Consider the following 23,620-nt stretch of genomic DNA (forward strand, 5'->3'; position numbering starts at 1 on the left):
GTGTTGATGGTAATTTGATTTGAGGTGTGGTGGTCCATGTGGGTCCAGACTAAGGTGCAAGTAATTAGGCCAAAAGTAAGGGGACTTAGTAGCTGATAACCAGATAAAATATGGTTAAGCATGGTGTACAGTATGTCTAATTTTTTACTTGCATAGTCAAGCATTTTAGTATTTAAAGTGATAGTTCACCCAAATCTAATTCTGTCATCATTTACTCACCCTTATATATTTTGAGAAATGTATTTTTTTCTCAATGCAAAACTGTTTGGTTACCAATATTCTTGGTTGTTTCGAAGTCAGTCCCATGGGTTTGGATAAAGTACTGTAATAACGACAGAAGCAAACCCTTTAAAAGTGTACTGTTTAGACTATAAGGGCCCTGTTTTAACGATCTAAGCGCAAAGTGTAAAGTGCACGGCCCAGGTGCACTCAGGGTGTGTACAAATCCACTTTTTCTATTTTAATGACGGAAAAACGGTTGGCGCGCAGGGGCGCATTTCTGGAATGCTCCTTATGCCCCAGCAATGTGCCTGATCACACCTCTTTTTTAGACCAGCATGCCCATTGGCCGAAAAAATGGGTGCAAATGCATTTGCTAATTAAACGACGTGGTGCTGGACGGGGAATTGCGAACAGCGCCGGACTTAAATTAGCAAACACTTTCGTTGCATTGCGCCGGGTGTATGATAGGGTCCTAAGTGTGTACAGATATTTGTAATATATACACCCTGCAGCTTCCTTGTGATGTTGCACAGAAGTTCTATAATATCTTGTCTAAAAGAATAAGAATAAAAAAACCTAAACTAAAATCACTCTTTTTAAATGCTTAAAGTGAGTTTATGCAACACAGCATTAAGTTGAGGTCACAAAAAAAGTCTATTATTAGTGTAGTGATGTATTGAAGCAGAGCTCTCACACAGGGCATTTTTTAAAACCAAACACTACTGTATGTGACCGATGCGAAATCTGGGAAATGAAGTGACAAAAATTCCCAGCCTTGTGGATTTAACATGATAATTTGCTGAACACAATAAATGCGACCACATCTTTATCATCCGATTGGCTGAAGATGACTTTCAACAGTTTTATTAAATCATTTTTTTTTAAAGATTACATTTAGGTGAGCATTAGATGATGGCAAAGTTAATCTAAATGTAAAAACAGGAGAAGTGGGCCATGACCGAATGAAATGTTCAGTATCAATGTGAATTTCTCTTAATAGCATTTGAACATGTTGACCCACACCAACCAGATTTTTCAGATCTTTTGCTTTGGCCCAGCTGTCTCTCTTCTTCTGTCTTAAGTCTTTCACTACCTGTCATTCACTGAATACCTTTCTTTTCTTGTCAGGTCACTCTGATCTGTCCAACACAGTAGTGGCGGTCACTGTGACACTTTCACATAGTAACATTTATTACCTAACCCTGCACACAATCTCTGCCTTTTTATTTCCCTTCCTTTCATCCATTTCATTTCTGCTGTGAAGTGTCTTTTTGGTGGGTCTCGGTGACTGTGCTCTTTTCAGTGACAGAATTGCTCTGCCAGAGGCTATTCCGATGGGAATATTCATGAGCAGAACCTTCTTCCTAGACTTTTATTGCATTTACCAAGTCTAAGTTTGTACATTACAAGATAACACTGTCCAAATTGATTGTCTAATGTTAAAAGTGCTCTGCTTTACTCATTCACTTGCTTACTGAGGCAGCAAATTACTCTTGTATGAGAGGAATTCACTCACCCTTTACTGATGCCCAGCTAGAAATGATTGCGACTCAAATTGTACAGTTCAGGTTTACAAGCAGACAAGCAGAGAATGAAAAACTCTTAGATTCTCACTTTCTGGCTTAGTTTGTATGTTTGCATTTAGAGATGGTTGTAGGTTGGACAAATTGAGTGTTGTGTGGCGTATATTGTAGCAACTTACATTACTGTAAATACTTTGCATAAGAGGCGTTGCGCTCCACTTACACTCACCTAAAGGATTATTAGGAACACCTGTTAAATTTCACATTAATGCAATTATCTAATCAACCAATCACATGGCAGTTGCTTCAATGCATTTAGGGGTGCGGTCTTGGTCAAAACAATCTCCTGAACTCCAAACTGAATGTCATAATGGGAAAGAAAGGTGATTTAAGCAATTTTGAGCGTGGCATGGTTGTTTGTGCCAGACGGGCCGGTCTGAGTATTTCACAATCTGCTCAGTTACAGGGATTTTCACGCACAACCATTTCTAGGGTTTACAAAGAATGGTGTGAAAAGGGAAAAACACCCAGTATGCGGCAGTCCTGTAGGCGAAAATGCCTTGTTGATGCTAGAGGTCAGAGGAGAATGAGCCGACTGATTCAAGCTGATAGAAGAGCAACTTTGACTGAAATAACCACTCGTTACAGCCGAGGTATGAAGCAAAGCATTTGTGAAGCCACAACACGCACAACCTTGAGGCGGATGGGCTGCAACAGCAGAAGACCCCACCGGGTACCACTCATCTGCACTACAAATAGGAAAAAGAGGCTACAATTTGCACAAGCTCAACAAAATCGGACAGTTGAAGAATGGAAAAATGTTGCCTGGTCTGATGAGTCTCGATTTCTGTTGAGACATTCGGATGGTAGAGTCTGAATTTGGCGTAAACAGAATGAGAACATGGATCCATCATGCCTTGCTACCACTGTGCACGCTGCTGGTGGTGGTGAAATGGTGTGGGCGATGTTTTCTTGGCACACTTTAGGCCCCTTAGTGCCAATTGGGCATTGTTTAAAATGCCACGGCCTACCTGAATATTGTTTCTGACCATGTCCATCCCTTTATGACCACCATGTTCTCATCCTCTGATGGCTTCTTCCAGCAGGATAATGCACCATGTCACAAAGCTCGAATCATTTCAAACTGGTTTCTTGAACATGACAATGAGTTCACTGTACTAAAATGGCCCCCACAGTCATCAGATCTCAACCCAATAGAGCTAGAGCTGTAATCGGGCCTTAAAAGTTAGGCCCGACAGGACCCGAGCCCAACAGGTTTCGTCCCGAGCCCGAAAAAGTACATTTTGATTGACAGCTTTTTTAAAGCCCGAACCCGTTTACAGCCCGACATTATTCAAATGTGCGCACGCACACAGCTCTTTTGCCTTTTGCCAACAATGAGAAATTTATTCATGTTTTAACATAATTTACTCATAACTAACGTAGACTAGACCACTTGGAAGTTGGAATAAAGAAATAAAATAAGTCCTGTGTCACATCGTAACATCTCAGCATTCTAGACTTAATAGACTCATTTAACCTATAAATAGACCAACGCACCAATAAAAACGAGTCATTTAAAAAAAATAAATTAAGATAAATTTTAAATTAAGATGGGTATTTGGCAATAACGAAATTAAGATAAAGGCTCCGCCGGATTTGCTTTATTTAATAAAAGAATAATGCCAACATTAGCGTAAAAACTCTGTCAACATTATGCATTTAAGACTCAATGAATATTTTGTTATCATTTGAAAAACCTTTACTCACAGAGATTAGGCTAGGTCTACATGTTTTTGTGGAGGAAAATGATTGAATCCACTGTAGATGTCTTTAGCGCGCTCCTGCGCTCACTGATGGTGCGTCATTATTCACTCATTAATCTCATTATAAGCATGGTTAAAACTTTTCCACACCTCAGAGTTTGCTTTAGTTGCTGGTGCAACCAAAACGTAGTCACCAGAGGCAAGCGTCCGTTACACCTGCTCAGCATTCATTTTCGCATCTTTCTCGCGCTAATCGAAACACATCACATGACCACTTGTTTACCTCGCAAACCGGAGCGCAAGCCCGAGCCGGGCCTGAGCCCGCGTAAGATGATAGAAATTAAGCCCGAACCCGACCGAACCCGACGGGGCAAAGATCTTCAGCTCTAAATAGAGCATCTTTGGGATGTGGTGGAACGGGAGCTTCATGGCCTGGATGTGCATCCCACAAATCTCCATCAACTGCAAGATGCTATCCTATCAATATGGGCCAACATTTCTAAAGAATGCCTTCAGCACCTTGTTGAATCAATGCCACATAGAATTAAGGCAGTTCTGAAGGCGAAAGGGGGTCAAAGACAGTATTAGTATGGTGTTCCTAATAATCCTTTAGGTGAGTGTACATTTATGTGTTTTAAGACACGGCAGACCTAACAAATTCTCAATGCATCGTAACATTATTGACAGTTTGGCTTCATTTGATTTGATTTTCTTATTTCACATTTTAAAGATCATGACATTACCATAATTTTTGGTCAGGAAATCACAGTGAGAGAAGTAAATTTTTTGCCTACTTTTGAATGTGACTTTGCAGTCTGAATTTGGTGCAATGAAAGATAATGGCAAGAAAATGTCTTAACGAAAAATGTTTTTTAATGATTCTTTTTTAAATGAATCATTTGAAGAAAAAAAATTGTAATAATAATCTCATGAATAGGGTTGGGTATCATTTGTTTTTTATTCGATACCGATGCCATTTCGATACTTTTAAAATGTTACATACTTATAAAATACTTTTATAAAAATAAATAAATAAATAAAAACCTAAAAAGGATAACATTAAAGAACATTCAAAAGATTTAAAATAAATCCATAGCTTTCACAGGCTCCTTAGATGCTCTCATTTCCCAAGCTTCCCTTACTCTAAGGCTAATAAATGTATTTCACGATCTGGGTCATTATTTACTTTGGATGGGTTAAATGCAGAGCACAAATTCAGAGTATGGGTCACCATACTTGGATGAATGTCCCGTCACTTTATTTTTTTTAATGCACACTTTCATGGGAGAACTAATGTTATAAAGAGTAGTGTAATAAGGAATACAGAATTCCCTTAACAATTCTCTCCTTGAATTACGTGCCAATTAAGTAGTTAATAGTTTGGCTACTAGTTATGAGTAGAGATGGGAAAGAGGAATAGTTGAATTCTCTGTAACCATGTAAATGACGGTTAGCATGGCTTTCAGGAGGGATAAATGCTTGCCATATGGTCTGCTGGCCGTGTCCAAGTTTTCAAATTAGTGGCTCTCATCCCCCTCATTACTGCTGTTCCTAATGGAGGGGGGTCGTCCGCTGCACGGGTGAGGTGGAGGCTGACGTTCCCTCGTCCAATGACTAGTCTGTTCCCTCCGAGTGTGAACGATAAACACGCAACCATAAATTAGCAGATAAGCTGTGCTGGCACTGTCTGGCTGACAGCTTCTGGCTACCCTGGGTTATAACTTAAGGTTAGGTGGAAATGGAACCTTTTTTGTTAAAGATTTTAAAATATTGATCACATATGTAACCTGCAGGACTCCTAAAGGTGACACTGAGTGGCCTTAAGTCAATTAAACTTTCCTTCTCGAAGACACAGGCTGGCAATTTTTTCTGATGAGTAAACATATTTTAACACCGCATAAATGTCAAACTTCACCAGTAGATAATTTCTTAAATTTGAAATATAACGCGAAAATATTTTATTTTCATGATTTTATTTTAAGTAATTATTTTTATTTGCAATAATTATTTATTTATTGTCTTATTTAATATTCTATAATTGTTTATCGGTTCACCATAAATTACAAATTATAGTTATAATTTGCAGTACTAATGTAAAATATAATACATATTTACTACATTTTTATATATTATACATTTTATAATTGTTTGCAAATTTAAAATTACATTATTTCATTGTTATTATTATTTGTTTAGTTGTTTATTGTAAATGATGCCTTACAGTTTTTATGCTTATATTATCATGGAATAGTGATTGTTAATATTTGTTCTTTTTCTTTTTATATTTTTTATATTTTATTGCAGTTAAATTATTATTATTATTATTTAAATAATATTTATTTTCTATAATAGTGATCTTAAAAAGAAGTGTGAATGTGAAATGTTATTTGTTTACTATATTTCCTTTCTATATTTATATATTATACATTATATGCTATGTTATATATCATTTATTATTATTTATTTACGTAAAAAAATATTATTTAAAGTGCTATCAAGAAATATTGATATAGTTAATGTAAATGTTTCTGAATTCTGTCTGAACAGGAAATTTTAATTTCTCTTGTAGTTACAGCTGTACATCGGAAAATAAATTATTGAATGTATAGTCAGACAGAGGAAACAGTTTTGAAAAAAAAAAATTTTATCCATTAGCCTGGCTTGTGACCTCTACCACATACAGTTTGTGAACAAAATCCACTGCCATCCATGGATCCCTCCATACAGACTGCAAAACATCCAGATTACATCAGATTATTTGTGGAAAGAGGATTTCAAAAGAAAAAAATCTTTAAATCAGATTGTTGGCTATTCTCCTAAAAGTAATAAATAAATAAAACCAGCATTAATGCTACATAGTAAAGAAGATCAGTCTCATTTATATGTACAGTAAATATCACAATATGATGATTGGATTATGAGCACGAGCAGCTTTTGAATCCGCGAGTGTCATTTCACAGTCTTGCGTGACTTCCCTCTGAATCCATTTGTGACGCTGCATCATCATCAGCATCGTGATGCAGGCTGCAGTCTGTCCAGCAGGGAACAGCGGGGTCATCTGAGACGAGGCCCGTACTGCAGCGGGGTGGACGCAGGCTTCTGTGCAATGCAGCTGTGTTTCAGTGAACTCAGCCTTGGGGTCAAACTCCTCCACTCCTCAACCTCCTGCCACATCCATCAAGGTCTCAGCATGCCCCCTGCACGGCATGCTGGGAACGCGCCGCTCCTGCACCCGGGCGAAAGAGAATCAGAGAGTGTGACACTGTAAAGGACTAGGGATTCACTTTTTGAATTAGCTTCCAAAGTTGTTACAGACTCACCTGATCTCCTCCAGTTCGGGTTGTTTCAGTTGCGTTAACACCGTCTCCCACGAGCGCTTTCTAGCATTGTGGGTGCGTCTCCTTCTTTCACACTTATTAATAGCCTCTCTTTCACACCCAGACCCTCTCTGTGAATCTCTGCCCAGCTGTGCAACGATCCTGGGCTCTGCAACACACACCAGAGCTGACAGAAGGTGTGTGTGTGTGTGAGAGAGGACGTTTAGGGCACATGTGTTTCAGCAGAGGGGCTCTTGCGCAGCTGTATTGTGGGAGACAAACAAAGAGTTATTATTGTGTCTGTGGTGAGATGGTGTTATGAGGGGTGAGACGGGGGCTTTATGTGTGTGTGTTGAGGACGCTTCTGATTGGGTGATGAGCCACCGCTGCTGTTGGAACTGATTGTTGACTTGCCATCTGCCGTCAAGAAAAGTGCTTGTATGCATGCGCTCCCTGTAGCCGGTTATTGAGTAGTCAGCGTCGCGGAGAGACGAGGTGGGAGGGAAGGAGTGAATGAGAAAGAGAGAGAGACGCATAAACATGCAGATGTCGCACGGCATAAAGACTGGAACTCCAGACTCAATCTCGGGCCGCTGTTTGCATGACTAGTGTGGGAGGAGACTGGGAGATTTGGTGTGTGTGATACTAGAGTCGTGTTTGCACGGCACACATTACCTCAGCGCATTTGAAAATTATATGGATGCTTGTTATTGTGTAGATGTTTTGTTTGTTGTGATTGAAACATTTGCATCAGAAGTGTCTTTTGGAAAACCCCAGCTGAAACCGGGATTTTGTTGTTTTTGGCATTGTAGTGGGGGAGAGTGGGATTAAGCTGTGTCTTTCTTTTAATTTAGCAAATCATGGAGAATTTTAATTAATCAAATGATTGATATTATTTTGAAAAGCCCATCATATGCAGCTATCTCTGATAGAGAGATACTACAATTTTAAAGCTAGAAAAGTCCAAGTAAATGTTCGTTGTCAAGTAAAATAATGTAATTACCTGTCTGTTCATTTATTTATTTGTATTTATTTATTTATTTACTTTATATATTTTTATACGGTGTATATATATATATATATATATATATATATATATATATATATATATATATATATATATATATATATATATATATATATATAATTATTATTATTATTATTATTATTATTATTATTATTAGCTAAATATTAATTAATTTAAATAAACTTTTGCCATAATTAAACATGTCTGTTTGTTTGTTTGTTTTTTGTTGTTTAAATGTTTAGTTAAGTTTTTTTGTTTGGGGGGTTTGGTTTGGTTTTGTTTTGTTTTGCTTTGCTGGGCTATCCATAGATTTGTAAATGAATCATTATTCCATAACAGTAGATGTTGGGTCAAGTGTGTCAGAAGCTTTGGGGTAAGTTGTGCAAGAGGCTCAACTCATGGTGCTATTAAGCTGTGCTTCCAAATGCTATTGTAGGTTACTGTGATTATTAATAATTTAAATAAATAAAAATTATATTATTAGAAAAGGTTGAAAATCATTTTACAGCTTTCATATATTCTTGGTTGGTTCATAAAATGCAAAAAATGTTTTACAAAAGACTTTACAGTTGTGTCGTGCATTGGTAAATAATAGTTTTTTTCCTGATCTGTGTTCATGTTTTAATTGAAACGTGCATCATTCACATATTCCTCAATGATTCTGCACAATAGTCACTAGACTATTTTTAAGAAGTCATGTGTTATAGATGTTTCTAATTTTAGTTGATTTCAAACAATCCTTAAATATAATTATGAGAAATAGTTTGATGACTGTCTCATTTCTGCACAGCTGTTTCCCCACACCCCCTGCGCCATCTACAGCAGTCCTTTCAGACGAACACACACACACACACACACACTTACACACTCTTTTCTTCACATCGTGGGCTCAGGCTCAGGCGAGGGGTCTCACGCTGGGGTGTTCTTCCCAAACTGTGCTTCTAAAGGTCAGGCGAAGATACACCAACAGCTCGAGGCTGTAATAACTTATTTATAAACGGCTGTAAGATTGATCACAGGATTCGTAATTGATGACTCAGGGTTTTTTTTTTTTTTATTGAATTTGTCTGCACATTCATTTTCCTCCCTAATACTCATTACAGCTGACAGAATGAACATAAAAGAGACATCTGTAACTTTACATTTTCATTATGTGCCAGCCAGCAGAATGGTTAAATATGTATTTTTTGTAGCATTATTCATAAATGTTTGTGTGCTAAAACTGGATTGTTTTGACGGCGTTGATCACATTATTCAGTACTGATGTTTTTCCCAGCTTTAGTCGACCAGCTTGCCAGCTGCAATTAAGTGAAAGGCATTGACGTTGGAGTCTATGCCAAAATGATTTATGCAGCTACTATTGTACAGGTCATTGTATTTCATATTACCATTTCAGTGACATTTTCGAGACCAAAAAAGCAATATTGAGTTTCATATTTTTCACCCTGTTCAATATATGTAAATTAAATCCTTTTCATAAAAGTTGATTTGGTGATTGACTTACTTCAAGAGTATATATATATATAATTTTGTTTCATGACAAAGTAAGATTATTTCAGGTTGCAAACTGTGTGACTCCCTAAATACAAAATAGTGATGTGACTCTCCAAAAACTTCACATTTATGAATTATTCTTAATATTATTATTACAATTCTTCATAAAATAAACTTATGATAATAATAATAATAATTATTATCACACACACACACACACACACACACACACACACACACACACACACACACACACGCATGTGTGTGTATTGGATAAATAGAAAGAAGAGCATTTATTTGAATTTAAATTGTAATACTATAAATGTATTTATATTCACTTCTGATCAAATACAAGTTAATAAAAGCAATAATTTATTTTTTTAAAAGTTAACCCCAGTAGTGTATATTTAAGGAAAACGGAGGCGACTTCATTAAAAGGGTCTCTGTCAGAGGGGAACAAAAGGTCCTAACATAGGGGCCACACACAAGCAGACGGGAACAACAGCTCAGCTCTCAGAGGCAGCAGCGAGTCGCACCATCAGGCCAGCGGTGAACAGGTGCAAAGGCACTCCCCGGCCCCGGCCCCGGCCCCGGCCCCGGCCTCTGATGGCTATTACAGCCGAGTGGCAGGGGTTTCTGTTATTATTTATTCAGCAGCGCATCCACCAGAACAGGCCGCTGCACTGGGAGACAGCTGGCAATGGGGGACAATACTAGAACCCCTCAGCCCTATTGTCTGACCAGCCCGTCCCAGCCTCTGCTTTCCACACACACACACACACACACACACACACACACACACACAGCTTTGTGAAGCATCCCAGAGCCTCTATTCTTCCAGTTACCAACATCGCCTCCCATCTCCCCCAGAGACACGCACCACAGCTAAAGTAAACAACTATTGCCGTGTAATTCTGCCTGAACTCGACCATCCCACCCTCAGCCCACCAGACGCTGCCAAACACATCCCAATACTTCAGTCTAGAGAGAACACAACCAGCAGCTTTCATTCAGAACAGACCCATTAAGACGCTCAATGGAGGCTGGACAGATATGACACTTGAGTTCACAAACTGCTGTCTTCCTCTGAGCTGCTGTTCTTGATGTGTTTGACTTTCCTTCAGCTGTAAGTGCTGAATGAAGTACATTTAGTACCAGTAACTATAGACTGAAGAATAATTGGCTAATAACTGAGAATTTGGAGATTACAAGTAACACCTAACCATTAGGCCAATAAAAAATAGATAAATAAATGATTCAATTCAAATGATTAAATGATTCAAATGAAGTAAATAATTATTTCATATTATTTAAAATTAATAAATAATGATATAACATCTATGTATATAAAAGGTTTTATTAATATTAAATGGATTTAATATAATACAAAAATTGTAATTGAAAAAATATATAAAATATATTACTAATTAATATTAAATTAATATTTAAAATTCACACATATATTCCTTATATCTTGAATACAAGAGAGTGTACACATGATTATTTTCAGATTGTTTTCAGATACATTATTTAATAATACTTTTTGTTTTACAAAATGTTATGTTTGTGTCATTTATTATTTTTATAAAATAATACAAAATGTATTATAAAAAGCTTACTATAGAAAGCTTATTAAACCCCAAAAATTTTCAGAAACTTCAAAAACTTTTTCAAAACATTGCATACATCAAAAAATTAATAATACTATAATAATAAAGGATTATGGTGAATACCCCAAATTAATGTTAATAAATAATAATGATAATGATAATGATAATAACAATAATAGTGTGTGTGTGTGTGTGTGTGTGTGTGAGCTTGTTTATGTGGTTAACGAGGACACAAATTTGTATAATGACATAGGTATGACACAGGTATTACAATGAGGAGGTGATTTATGAGGACATTTTTAGTGTCCCCTTAATTCAAAACGCTTCTAAATCATACATAATTAGTTATTTTGAAAATCCAAAAATGCACAAAGTTTCCTGTGAGGGTTAGGTTTAGGTGTAGGGTTGGGGTAGGGCAATAGAAAATACAGTTTGTACAGAATAAAACCCATTACGCCTATGGAGAGTCCCCATAAACCACATATACCAACATGTGTGTGTGTGTGTATATCACTTCTCAGAAAAATATTAGGCAACAATGTTTCTTAACCACAGAATCAGAATTTCCTTTTCTTTTCTTTTCAAGTGCACAGGGAAATGATTGTATGTTGCCCTATAGATTTCTGTTTTAAGCCACTATGGAAGGCACTACTTTTAGTTTAGTTTAGTTTAGTTTAGTTTAGTTCAGTTCAGTTCAGTTTAGTTTAGTTGAAATGATCAGGGCAATGAATATATGTTTCCCATTGGACTTCTATTTTAAGTGCATAACTGTCAACAAATTTGTGTTGATTTCTTTACTGAGAAACTATTATTTTCCATAGTAACTGACAGCATGCCACAGTCGATAGAGATGAGCTTGTATTTAACCCAGACTTCATTATCAGTCTTATTGTAGTTCATTCTATAAGGACAAAACTAGCTGACAGTTCTGATTTATGATGCTCCGAATGTTGACTGTGTGTTTTGAATATGAACTACATTTCAAATGCTCCCCGAGTTTCAGATGTTTGGACCCTGTATGCATTATTCATGCTCCAGAGGCTACGGTAACATGTGTAAGTCACCCTGCGAGACCGTCCCGACTCCATGAATTAATTATGCCTATGATGACAGTCCCATCAGGGCGTGTGTGCGTTTTTAAGGACACTTGTTGATATTCAGTGTGGGCCGTTTCATGAATGGAATCGACCAGTAAAATGGGCAAGAAAGCTCTTCATGCCTTTGATCTTGTCTCGGCTTCAAAGGGTTGACAGAGAGCAATGTTACTCTCACTGGAGAGTCCTGTAATCCACACACACACACACACACACACACACACACACACGCACGGACAGACGTATTGTCAGTGCGTCCCCTCACAATGGCACAGTGTAAAATAATCCCGTCTGCTCCCGGGGGACACGCCTCTCACTAAAGACCGTTCCCTTACCTCTGGCTGCTATGGAAACAGTTGGGAAGTTCTTCATTGTTGCGCTCGTCTCTTATTCTGAATGATTCATGGGTCAGGCTTTTCACAGCAAACCTCTGTTTGGTGTGACCGGCTATGCTTACCTCCACTCACACATTACACCGTGTCTAATTGGCGTGAAATGCGCATTAAATTTAATTATAACTCTTAATGTGCCGTGAAGAACTTTTCATATGTGTATTTGCTTTATGACATATGAAGGTACGCCTGTGTCTCCCGTTATTTTAAGTTGAGTTGAGCTTTCCTGTGCTCCACCGAGCATGACTGCAGGACTGCACATCACACAGCAAACGCTGAAGCACATTTAACCTGAACCACAGGCAAATTAGATTGAGAAACTGATGGCTTGATTGGGCTCAATTACTGATATTTGATTAACCGATCAAATTTGCTGCCAGTTCTTCCAATAATCTCATTAATTAGCTGTGTTTTATGCAGGACACACAATCAGAGGTTGAAGGGCAAGTACATTCAATTCATCTCAATAGTAACCCTGACACAATAGCATTATCCTTGACGTTGTGATTTGATGTGCTGTTAAGATAAAAAAATTTTTTTTTAAAGAAGCATCTTGAACTCAAAAAGAACATTTATTGGATCAAAAATACAGTAAAATAGTAGTACAGTGAAATATTATTGCATTTTATAATATTGTATTTTAAAAAAATCAAATGTTTTAAAGCAGAATTAATACTCCAGTGTTTAATGTCACATGATCCTTCAGAATTTTTGCCTCTTGAGAAACATTTCTAATATAATAAGTGTTGAAAACAACTGTGCTTTGTTATATATCTTTTTTTTTATGATTCTTTGATGAAGAGAACTTTCTAAAGAACAGCATTTATTTGAGCTCAATCTTTAGTGACACTATAAATGCCACTTTTGAGCAAGTTCGTGTGCCTTGTTTGAAGAAGTGTTCATTTCAAATCTTGAAACATGAGCAATACCATGGTATTCTTTTATTGTTTTCTAAGTGAACATACGAAAGAGTAGAATATATTAGAATATGTATATGTGTGTGTGTGTATGTGTGCTCTTGTTTTTGTGACATCTCAGGACTCAACCCTGTATAATGACATGGGTATAACACAGGTATTACAAGGAGAGGGTGACTTATGAGGACATAACCCAAGTCCCCATTTTCCAAAACGCTTATAAATCATACAGAATGAGTTTTTTTGAGAAAGTAAAAAAGCAGTTTCCTGTGAGGTTAGGGTTAGGTGTAGGGTTGGGGTAGGGCCATAGAATGTATAGTTTGTACAATTTTAAAAAACATTATGCCTATGGGATGTCCCCACTTTTCACATAAACAAACGTGTGTGTGTGTATATAAGAGATGGGAGAGTGTTTGAAACTTGTGTGGAAATATTACAATATTCTTTATTTTTGCGGTTACTGCTAGTAGTGGAGAAATTGCCCACTTTCACTTTTTAGAAATACATTTAGTTGTTCAAGTTAATTTTTAGTCACTGTTCCGCAGATACTTTAGCATTTCTTTTGCTCTCTTTCTCTCTCTCTCTCTCACACACACTCATACTCATGCATCTGTATCTGTAGTTCAGTGCCATCTAGTGGCTGAAGGTGTTAACAGTGACTTCAGCGTATGCCCAGACTTTGGTTTGTTTCCTTCTAATGAGTATTAGATATCTGTTTACCTTTTAGAAGCAGATTTGTTAAAAAGAATTATTGTAATTTTCTTTTATTAGTAGTTTATTTTATTAATATATTTACATAATTATGATACTGAAAAAGGTAAATGATCATATCTCCATAATATATGTACAATAATATTGCAATGTTGTAAATGTTGTATTTTAGTAAAGCAGATTGAGTGTACTGTGAACAGTCTGTCTGTGTGTTTAATAGAGAGGGATTTAAACCTTTGACGCAGCACCATGTGTTTGCAGTGCTGTCACATATAGATTGCTGATGCTCAAGCTATCCTGTTACACATTCGAGTGTGTGTGTGTGAGATTTTCATGTGTGTGTTGGCGGGATGGCCTCTCCGTACGGGCCCAGCGCAGCAGCTCTCTGCACCAGCTGGGGGGCTGGAGGAGCACCAGGAGGGCAAGCTGTGTGCAGCTGGCTGACTGAAATCTGTGCAGGCCTCATGGGAGCTCGGGCTCCCTGGGCACCCTCGTCTCTCTCACCCCCCCAAGCCGGCCTGACATCTCTCTGCTCCGTTGCCGCCCATTGTCTGATGCCTCCATCAAGCAAGAGTCTGCAGCAGGCATCTGCACTCACTTAAACAGACAAAACGGCCTTGAGGAAGTTTGGCTGAGGTACATCCCGTTTCATCCCCCGTCTCTGTTTTGCATAATAACTAAAAAGGTGACTGGTGTCATTTAAAGAGAAAACAAAATTGCAAGAATATATATTTTTTTTAAAGTACTGTATGTTGTATGTAGTTTAAGTAGCAGATGTTGAACAGTTGCTGGTCTCCACTGTAAGTGTGTTGTATAGGATTTCCAGCCGGTCCTCTTCCACTCTCACACTATCTTTAGTTAATCAGACTATAAACCCCAGGTGTTCACAGCCATGCATATAGATACACATGTACTCTTAGAGGTATCATGCAGCAGGGGTTTGTCAGCGTTACTCCATGTGCACATACACATACAGTAGGCACTCTTTCCTGCTACGGTCTAATGACACTAATTCAGGTTAAGTGGATTGGCTTGAGTCAGCCCTGGATTGCATCTAAGTTGTCTGACAGCCTCGTGTCCAGTCCACGGCTGCAGTGCCACTGGTTCACACTGTTGCCCTCCCCGAGGACACACAGAGGACACACTCACTAATACCTGCAGTGGAAAACATTCTTAAACATGGCTTCAGGCGTTGTCTTTTATTGGAAAATGTCATTTTAATTTATTACCTGATATTCCATTTTAATTGCATACCATTAAAGGTGTATTTATTGTGTATTAGCAGACGTTACTCGCTGATAAGCCTTTAAATAAGATGATAAAGATCATATAATGTAATGTATTTTATTTATACTAGTTGTTGTTTTTAGCATGTTATAGTCTCAGAAAAAAGGTACAAAGCTGCCACTGTTGTGGTATCATCAGGTACAAAAACTAAAAGGTTAATCTTTGTACTTTATTTACCCCTAAATGGTAAATGTTTGTAGCTAAAAAGTACATGTTAGGAGTGCTGCCCATTTTTGGAGAGCATACATCATGGTAAAGTCGATATGGTAAACATCTGCTAATCTGCAGTAAATTCCACTCTCTTTATCAGCATTTACATTGTTTTACATTAATTGAAGTATGTTACTCTATAAGAAGTGAATTTTCATGTCAAGTCAATATATTAAAATATTCACGGTTGGTGGATGTTGGTCGTCTTATGCGTCTTGCCTCTTCTTTGGTGTCCCCTTGTTTACACTTTCTCTTGGTTGGTGTGATGGTGGTGAATCAGGCACCAATCTGTCTTGTTGTGTCTAGCTGTCTTAACAGGTGATATGACCTTCGTCTCTGTAAGGGGATCAGTGTTTAAGTCTTTGACTGGAATTCTGGCCAAAAAAATCAGCAAATCCCCAGAGCGTCGCTAAGTATTGTCGCTTTTACTCCACTCCTCCCCGCCTTGACTAAGCCCTGAAATTGCATTTGACAACTTCACAGCTGCATCGCCTTCCAGTGGAGCTGATTAGCATGTCTGAGTCTGTCCTGGTGTTGGTCACGTTCGACCAAGTACAGTTACATAAAGGAACGGCTGAGTCATTTGAAAGTCAGTGAGATTGTCCAGATTGGTCTTTGTAAAAGTCTCTCACTTTACTCTGGTCATTACTGTTCTGTCTCACCCACAGACTGGTGCTGAGGCCGGTTGAGGTGCAGTTTACTCTTGGTTTTGCATAGAAAATGGCTGTTCAGCTGTGGGAGTACGTCCCAGAATATGCTTTTATTTCAAAGAAAACTGTTTTTTTTTTTACATGAAGGTCACTTTACAGCTGTAAAGCTGTATCTGTTGTCTTTGATACTTTTTAAATGCTTTTTGTGGTTAAAATTGGGTTCCCATTTTTAATTTCTTAGTTATTAAAGTGTAAATTTACACAAATAATTAATTAACTTTACTTACTATTGGGCTATGGTCTGGTTTAGGGTTGTTTTTTTGTTATTATGCATATTTTATGTTAATCTAAAAAAATACTTGCTATATAAAAAGTACATGTTTGATATTTATTATATATTTTAATTATGTTCTTAAAATATTTTATTATTTATTGGATTACATTTTTAAAACTATGTCATTCTTGCGAAATAATCATCCGCCATTTTAATATTTATCCTGTAAAAATGATACACCTTTTAATGCAAATTGTGACATCTATTCTGCTGCAACCAACAAATAAAAATTCAGTGTACTTGGTTACCAAGGAAACAAAGACCGTTCTTAATATGTGAGATGTGTTAAGAAAAGAAGAGAAAAAATCAAGGTAAGTTAATTGAGTTGTATATTTTGACTGTCCAACACAATACATCATTTGAGAATTGACGAAAATGTTTATGACCTTTAAGAAAAATGATTCTTCTGTGTTGTGTAGGTCTGCTGTTGGAAATTGTTAGTGGACAAATGAAACTACTGAGTGCAAAAAGGATATTTATTTCTTTATAAAAGTAGCCGTAGTTGAGTCATCAGTCGACTGAATTACTCACCGAAGTCATCATAGCGGTTATTGAATGAACATCTGCAGCCTAACAGTGATGCAGTGCTACCCACTTTAAACACGGGTCAAACAAGAAGCAGTACTTCTGACAATAGTTTCTCCGAGCAACTGTTTGCTGCGAGCGCGTGTGTGTGAATGAGTCAGAGTGTGAGTGTGTCCATGCTGCGTCCGTCTCTGCCAAACTGACAAAGTGACTCCAGCCGCTCTCGTTCGGCAAGCTGCTGCGGTACATGGTGAACAAAACACACCAATCTCCACGAGCGGCCAGCTCTCCCTCCCGCGCATTCTCCATCCGTACCGCACCACCTAAGGCTGCCCACGTCTCGGACCACGTGCCGGTGCCCAGGCTGTGCTGTAGCGGCTGTGGGCGCTCGTGCCCAGGCGAGCTGGTGCCGCTTGGAGTGCCCGGCGTGTGCTGGAACGCGACAGCCCGCTGGTCCCAGGGCACCCATCACATGCCCATCTTTAAGCCATCTGCAAAGTAGAGCAGTTCCCGCCAAAGCATTAAATTAAATCCTTGTTTGGGCTGATTAACAAATGGCCTTGTTTTTTTGTGTTCCGTAGGCTTGTTTATTCCTCCTGTCCTGCTGAAGCTCGTCACGTCGGAGAGAGCGTGGCAGAGGCAGCAAGTCTTCGGGAAGTCTCAGGAGTGGCTGGGATGTTTTGGGGGGAAGTTTGCTCAGGATCGCGTCTGTCTCGAAAGCGGCCCGTCCAATTCTCCGTCCCACAGCCATCAGGCTGTCACAGACCACAGACAAATGAACAATTAATCTGGGCTTGTAATTGAATGGCACCCGGTATGATATTTTAATTGTTCAATTGGAGCTGTTTGGATCTCAGAACTTAATTGGAATGGGGCGGCAGGGACTTTGGATGTCCTGTTGCATATTTGCCGGCGATCGCTCAGGTATTACCTGCAAGCCTGTTAGTCAGAGAATGTTAGTCAGAGAATCGCCGTGCAGTTTCTTAGTTAAAGTCTAAAATCGTTAAAGAATCAAACGTATTGAGCAGTCGCTAATCTGTACTTCACATCTGAAGGTGTTCACGACCCTGGTGCTTGGTAATAATGCTAACCAATAGGACTGCTCACTTTGACCAAACGCTCTGGAAACTCGATGGTTGAAGCATCACCGGCGCCTGCCAGACCAACTGTCAGCCTACTGTTTTGGATCTAAAGAAACAAATTTCACGATTGAGAAGCCAGTAAAAATGGTTTGATGAAACAGCACTGGCTGGGCTTCGAGTGACATTTGCTTTTAGTCATGCAGCCCCTTCTGTTCAACCCCTGGCTCTGTCAGCGCTACAGTGAATGTACTCTGTGCTGGTTAACAAGACACCATGGCTGATCCAGGATCAGATCGTTGATTAAACTCTTTGCTTTGCTCTTGTCCATAGCTGATCCACCAATAACAAGAATAATGTTGCGTGTGACGGCTTGTGTTCACTTTAGAGAAGAAAAAAGTGGGTAGCACTTTATTTTACAGTCCTGTTCCTCGTGTACATACTATGTACTTATTATAGTATTACAATAACTATGTAATAACTAGGTACTAACCCTGAACCTACCCTTAAACCTAACCCTGCCCCATGTAGTTACCTTGTATTACCAGAACTTTCTTAGATAAATACACTGCAAGTAAACTATAAGTACATGTTAGGACACACCTGTAAAATAAAGTGCAACCAAATAGTGTCTATTCTATTCTATCCTATTCTATTTTATTCTATTCTTTGTTATGTAGTTATATAGCTAGAAGTTTACAGCATTTAGCAGTATTCCACCATAATAACAGCTTGAGGGTTTGAATCTGTATGAACCTGAGGGATTTAACATAAATATTAGCATTGTAACCTGTAATATGAAATAAAATAATTATAATAATTAACAGGTTTTTATTTTATTTTACAGGACAATTGCAATTTGCAACAGTAATATATTTACAGTATATATTTTATTATTAAAGTTAGTATAAGTTGGCATACAAGTATAGTAGTAATATATAATACTAATATAATTGATCTATTTACCTGCATGTCCTGTGAAGTTTAACTAACATCAGAGAACCATGAAGTTGCAAAATGTGTCATTAAATTATTAAGATATTAACTTAAAATCTCAGGGATTACTTTCAGAACTATGTTATTATTACATTGTTATTATTATTTTAATATTATGTTATTACTTTTTGTATTCATATTTTGGAGAAAATTAGAGTCTAATGAGAAGGGTAATTGAGGAATGCCGCAGGCTGGATTCGAGCCTACGTTTGCCATTTGTGCACCACAACATGCCTGGCCGGTTTTTATAAGTCATGGAAATGAAGCTGAATGCCGTCTTTGAAAAATCAACAAGCTCTTACTAAAGTTTTATCTCTAGAGAAAACGCCTTGGTCAGCGATAGAAGGTTGTCAAATCTTTCTATTTGTCGACTCACATCCCACTTTTATCCTTCGTCCCTGTTTTTTTGTACCTTTTGATTGGAAGGCGGATGCCTCTGTTCAGCTGTTCCCTCCCACCCAGCGATTCCTCTTCCTCTTTGAGGCATACCGGCGAAGACCTCCGTCTCCTCAAATTAACATGAGCAGGTGTTTTTCTCTGATGTGTTAATTAGGAGAAGCTGGTGTCATTATGCTTTAAGTGGATGTTACAAATAGAACATGTTGTTTATTTTCTCTTCTGCTGAAAAAAAGTGATCAGAGCTGTCACGAGGCTCATGTGTCACTTAGAGAAGATCGTGGCTAATTACCAGGAGTTCAGAACCAGAAACTACATGTCTGTGGATTCTCCTGCGTCTGCGCTTGAACGAATACCAGATTGTCTATCTTAATAAATATGATCAGCAAGAACAGATTTGAACAGTTGAGTCCTGAGGTTAGATTGCATCGTGTGATGGCTTAAACAATGACAAAAATAGGATACATTTGTGTTTTCTGTTCTGATATCCACGAGTATGTCTTTTAAGCTTTAAAAAGATTTTTTAATTCGATTCGATTTTTTTTTCATTTACTGTCTTTTTTTCCCCACAAAGTTATTGTATGGCTTCAGAAGGCTTGTAATATAGCATAAGGACTGTATTAATTCCAAATTGCATGACAAAAATGGTAGTTAATAATGTAATCCATTACATTACACATTTTAGATAATATAATCACACTACTTTTTAATGTATTTTAAATTACTCGTTTTTAACACATTGATTTAAATAACATAATCTTGTATCATATTAACATAAAAAAGGAAATAAGAAAATATATTCCATTCATTGTTATTAACAACATGAAGTGTACATGGCTTTTTTACATGGCTTTGTGAAGGAACTGCTGAAGATTCAAAATAATTTAATTAAATCATAAAAATGTCAAATTAAAACAAATCTTTTAAAAATCACATGAATCCAAAAAAAGCACTTGCTAAAAAAATTAAATATTTTGTTTGTTTACCTGCACATGTGACCATTAACCAAAAAAACATGCAAATGTGTTATGTTATTTATTTATAAAAATATTGATTTAAAATCCTCAGGGAGGCTTGAAGTAAATATAATAGTCTAAGGAGGTTCAGATGACAAAAACTTTTATATGAAATATGTAAATTAAAAATAATGTGAATTTTAATGTGTTTGAAAGAAACACACACACAAAAAAAGACATGGAAATACATTAAATAACCAACAGAGTGATAATTCATATAAAATTAATATGTTCATCAGTAGTTGATGAAATGTTGAAATGGTGAGAAAACATTTCTTAATATTTTAATGTTTTTTTTTTTTAAATCCAGCGCTCAAAGGCTGTATGGCCTGTCAAATTTCTGTGTAATTATAGCCACCTGACTAATGACTGGTTTTTGTGTGAATGTCAACAAAACTGAAAGACTTTTTGAGTGTATATAGTGTGTAGGCTGTTTTAGAAAATAACATTTAAAAGAGGAATTATGGAGAATCAATAAATTATGAATAATTTATTACTGCTGTGTGAAAAATATGTAATCATGCAATCAATACAAAAGTAACTATAGTCCGATTTCCGAGTATTTTAAAATGTAATTTAATCTAATTACAAGTGCTTAATTTTTGGAATCTGATTACTTAATCCAGATTACATGGAATCTGTTACTACCCAGCTCTGACTATAGTGTATGTTATGAAATTTCCTTGTTTTCCTTGTGTTTACCACATGGTTTGATTGACCAGCAACAGATATACTGCATTCGTAATCTGAGAAACAAACTTTTCATTGTTCACTGTACGCAATTGCTAATTTCGAAGTGTGTTTAGTTTGCGCATCCAGCATGCATCACTCAGCAGGCAGATGTTGTGTGCATTATCACTCTTGGAGCCTGTTATTGGACTGTGTGTGCGTGCGGCTTTGCCCCCTGCGTGGTGATGCTGACACCCTTGTAATCCTGCTGTTTATTATTAGATAGCACAGGCTGTTGCACCAGAAGTTTTGCATGATAATATGGCGTGACCAGCTGCTCAGCAGATGTTGTTTTTTGCGGCTTTAGCATAGAAAGGTTAAAGGTGTCTCTGCTGCCCCCTGTGAGGATTCTGTGACCCCGTCCGTGGTGCGTTTCCGAATGCGTTTCACTGTAAGCTGACCTGGTGCCACCAGCCCCGGTTTGGGTTGTTCTAACACCTGCCCTTGGATTTAGGCAGATGATGCTGTAGCTGACAGCTGGACTAGCAGTGGTAAACATGTTAACATTTTAATCCTGTGTTTAGTCATTTGCAGTCAAAATGAAGTCAATTCAGTGGATAGGCACCATCTAATCGTGTTCATTCTGTGTGTGTGGGATATTAATCAGTTTGTCACTACCCGAAACTATGCGGGTTTTAAATGAAATTGTGTTTTCCCTCAGAAAGTGTGAAGTTTTTAGTGTGCATGTATTAGCTTAAGCCATTTGAGAGGTCATGTGTTTTGTTATTTGTCGTTTAAATTATCTTTTATTTTTTCCTTAGGAGAATATATCAAGAATTGGAGACCTCGCTACTTCCTGCTAAAAACCGATGGGTCCTTCATCGGATACAAGGAGAAGCCACAGGATGCAGATCTTCCCTACCCTCTCAATAACTTCTCTGTTGCAAGTAAGTGATGCTTTTTCTACATTCTTCTGTGAAGCTCCGTCTGCTTGAATTAACTAAAAAGTGGATTCACTGTTCTGTATGAAATCCAAAATTACGTTCATATACTAATTTGACTGCAAAAAATTGCTAGCACAGATCAGCACAATGTGGTTTTGAATGGTCTTTTGGCAAATTCCTCTATAATTTTAAATTCCTCTCTAACCATTAGAATAAAATAAGCAGTAAATGCTAATGTACTTTTACAAACATGTAAAATGACCTTTACGATTCAAAGTTTGTGGTACATTTTTAAAGGCTCACAAAACACATACAGAAATGTGCCACTCAAGCTTTCAAGGCAAATCTGAAATGATCAAGGATCACTGAAAATAAACTTCAACCTCTCTTTTCTAATACTGTGATACATCCAGGTGTGCAAAGATGTTAAGGATTTTGCCATAATGCATTGCAGTCTTTCACAGTTCTGTCTCACCTCGAAACACTTTTAAATTATTTTAGGGAATGTATATTTTAATGGAATAAAATCATGAAAACAGTGACTTCTTTCCTCTGGAACAAATCAAGCTCAAGTGTGTGGCTTTCAGCGCTGGTTTCTGGACACGTGCTGCGATCCGTCAAAAGGCCCAGCCAGGTTTTAATCTAAAGGCTGGAGGAGCGAGGGGTGGCCATACATCCGGCCTGGGCCGCTTGGCAGTGGGAGAGGATTGCCACATCTGTTGCAGAAAGCTGGGAGGCCAGGTGGTGCTGGGAGGCTGATAGCCTAATGCACTCTCTGAAATGGCATCGCTCTCACCCCCTGTGCAGCGAGCTGACACCAGACTGCCTTGCTCCGGACCGCTCTCACAGAGTCCTGTATACAGCCTGACCAGCCCTGCATCTGCTCCATAGTACGCCACAGTCCATATTGACCAATTTGTCTTTTTTAACAATGATTGCAGCATATGACAAATCGCTTTGCACGGTGAGATCCACCAATTTGTTCTGTTTAGAGCTTCGACAAGCAAAGATGGAAATGCTGCCTTGTTTAAGTTTTTTTGACACAGGACATTCTGACAGATAAGTGTATGTATATTTATATAAATATTTCGATTTTCAATCAATTCTGTGGGTTTTTTTTTTTTTTTTTTTTTTACTTTCTATTCATCGACAAATCCTGAATAATTTCTTAAGATGCAAATTAGTAGGACTCTGTAAATATCCTTGATGCACAAAACAGACGTAATTCTGGAATCCAGTCCTAAATGGAATTTACTGTTTAACGCAGAATGTCACAGAATTTGTCAAATTTCGGATGAATAAATCAAAAGTAGGTCATCACATTTAAATTTAATGGTGGTATGGACTAGTGTTTGTGAATATTAAACTGCAAAAAGACTTTAAATATGAATCATAGATTTTCCAGCGTGAATGAATAGCTCAGACACATGGTTTAGTTTCT

At 37.7% G+C, this 23,620-nt stretch overlaps 1 protein-coding gene across 2 annotated transcripts in view; it reads left to right on the forward strand.

Moving 5' to 3' along the window:
- Positions 1–23,620, forward strand: part of LOC113057112 (RAC-gamma serine/threonine-protein kinase) — an 89,813-nt gene that overhangs the window by 44,113 nt on the left and 22,080 nt on the right. For both annotated transcript variants that reach the window (XM_026224208.1, XM_026224209.1), the window contains exon 4: positions 22,057–22,182. In XM_026224208.1, coding sequence (XP_026079993.1) covers positions 22,057–22,182 — 126 coding nt within the window. The remainder of the gene's footprint in view (positions 1–22,056; positions 22,183–23,620) is intronic.

Source organism: Carassius auratus, chromosome 38 (assembly GCF_003368295.1).
Source record: "Carassius auratus strain Wakin chromosome 38, ASM336829v1, whole genome shotgun sequence".
NCBI lineage: Eukaryota > Metazoa > Chordata > Actinopteri > Cypriniformes > Cyprinidae > Carassius > Carassius auratus.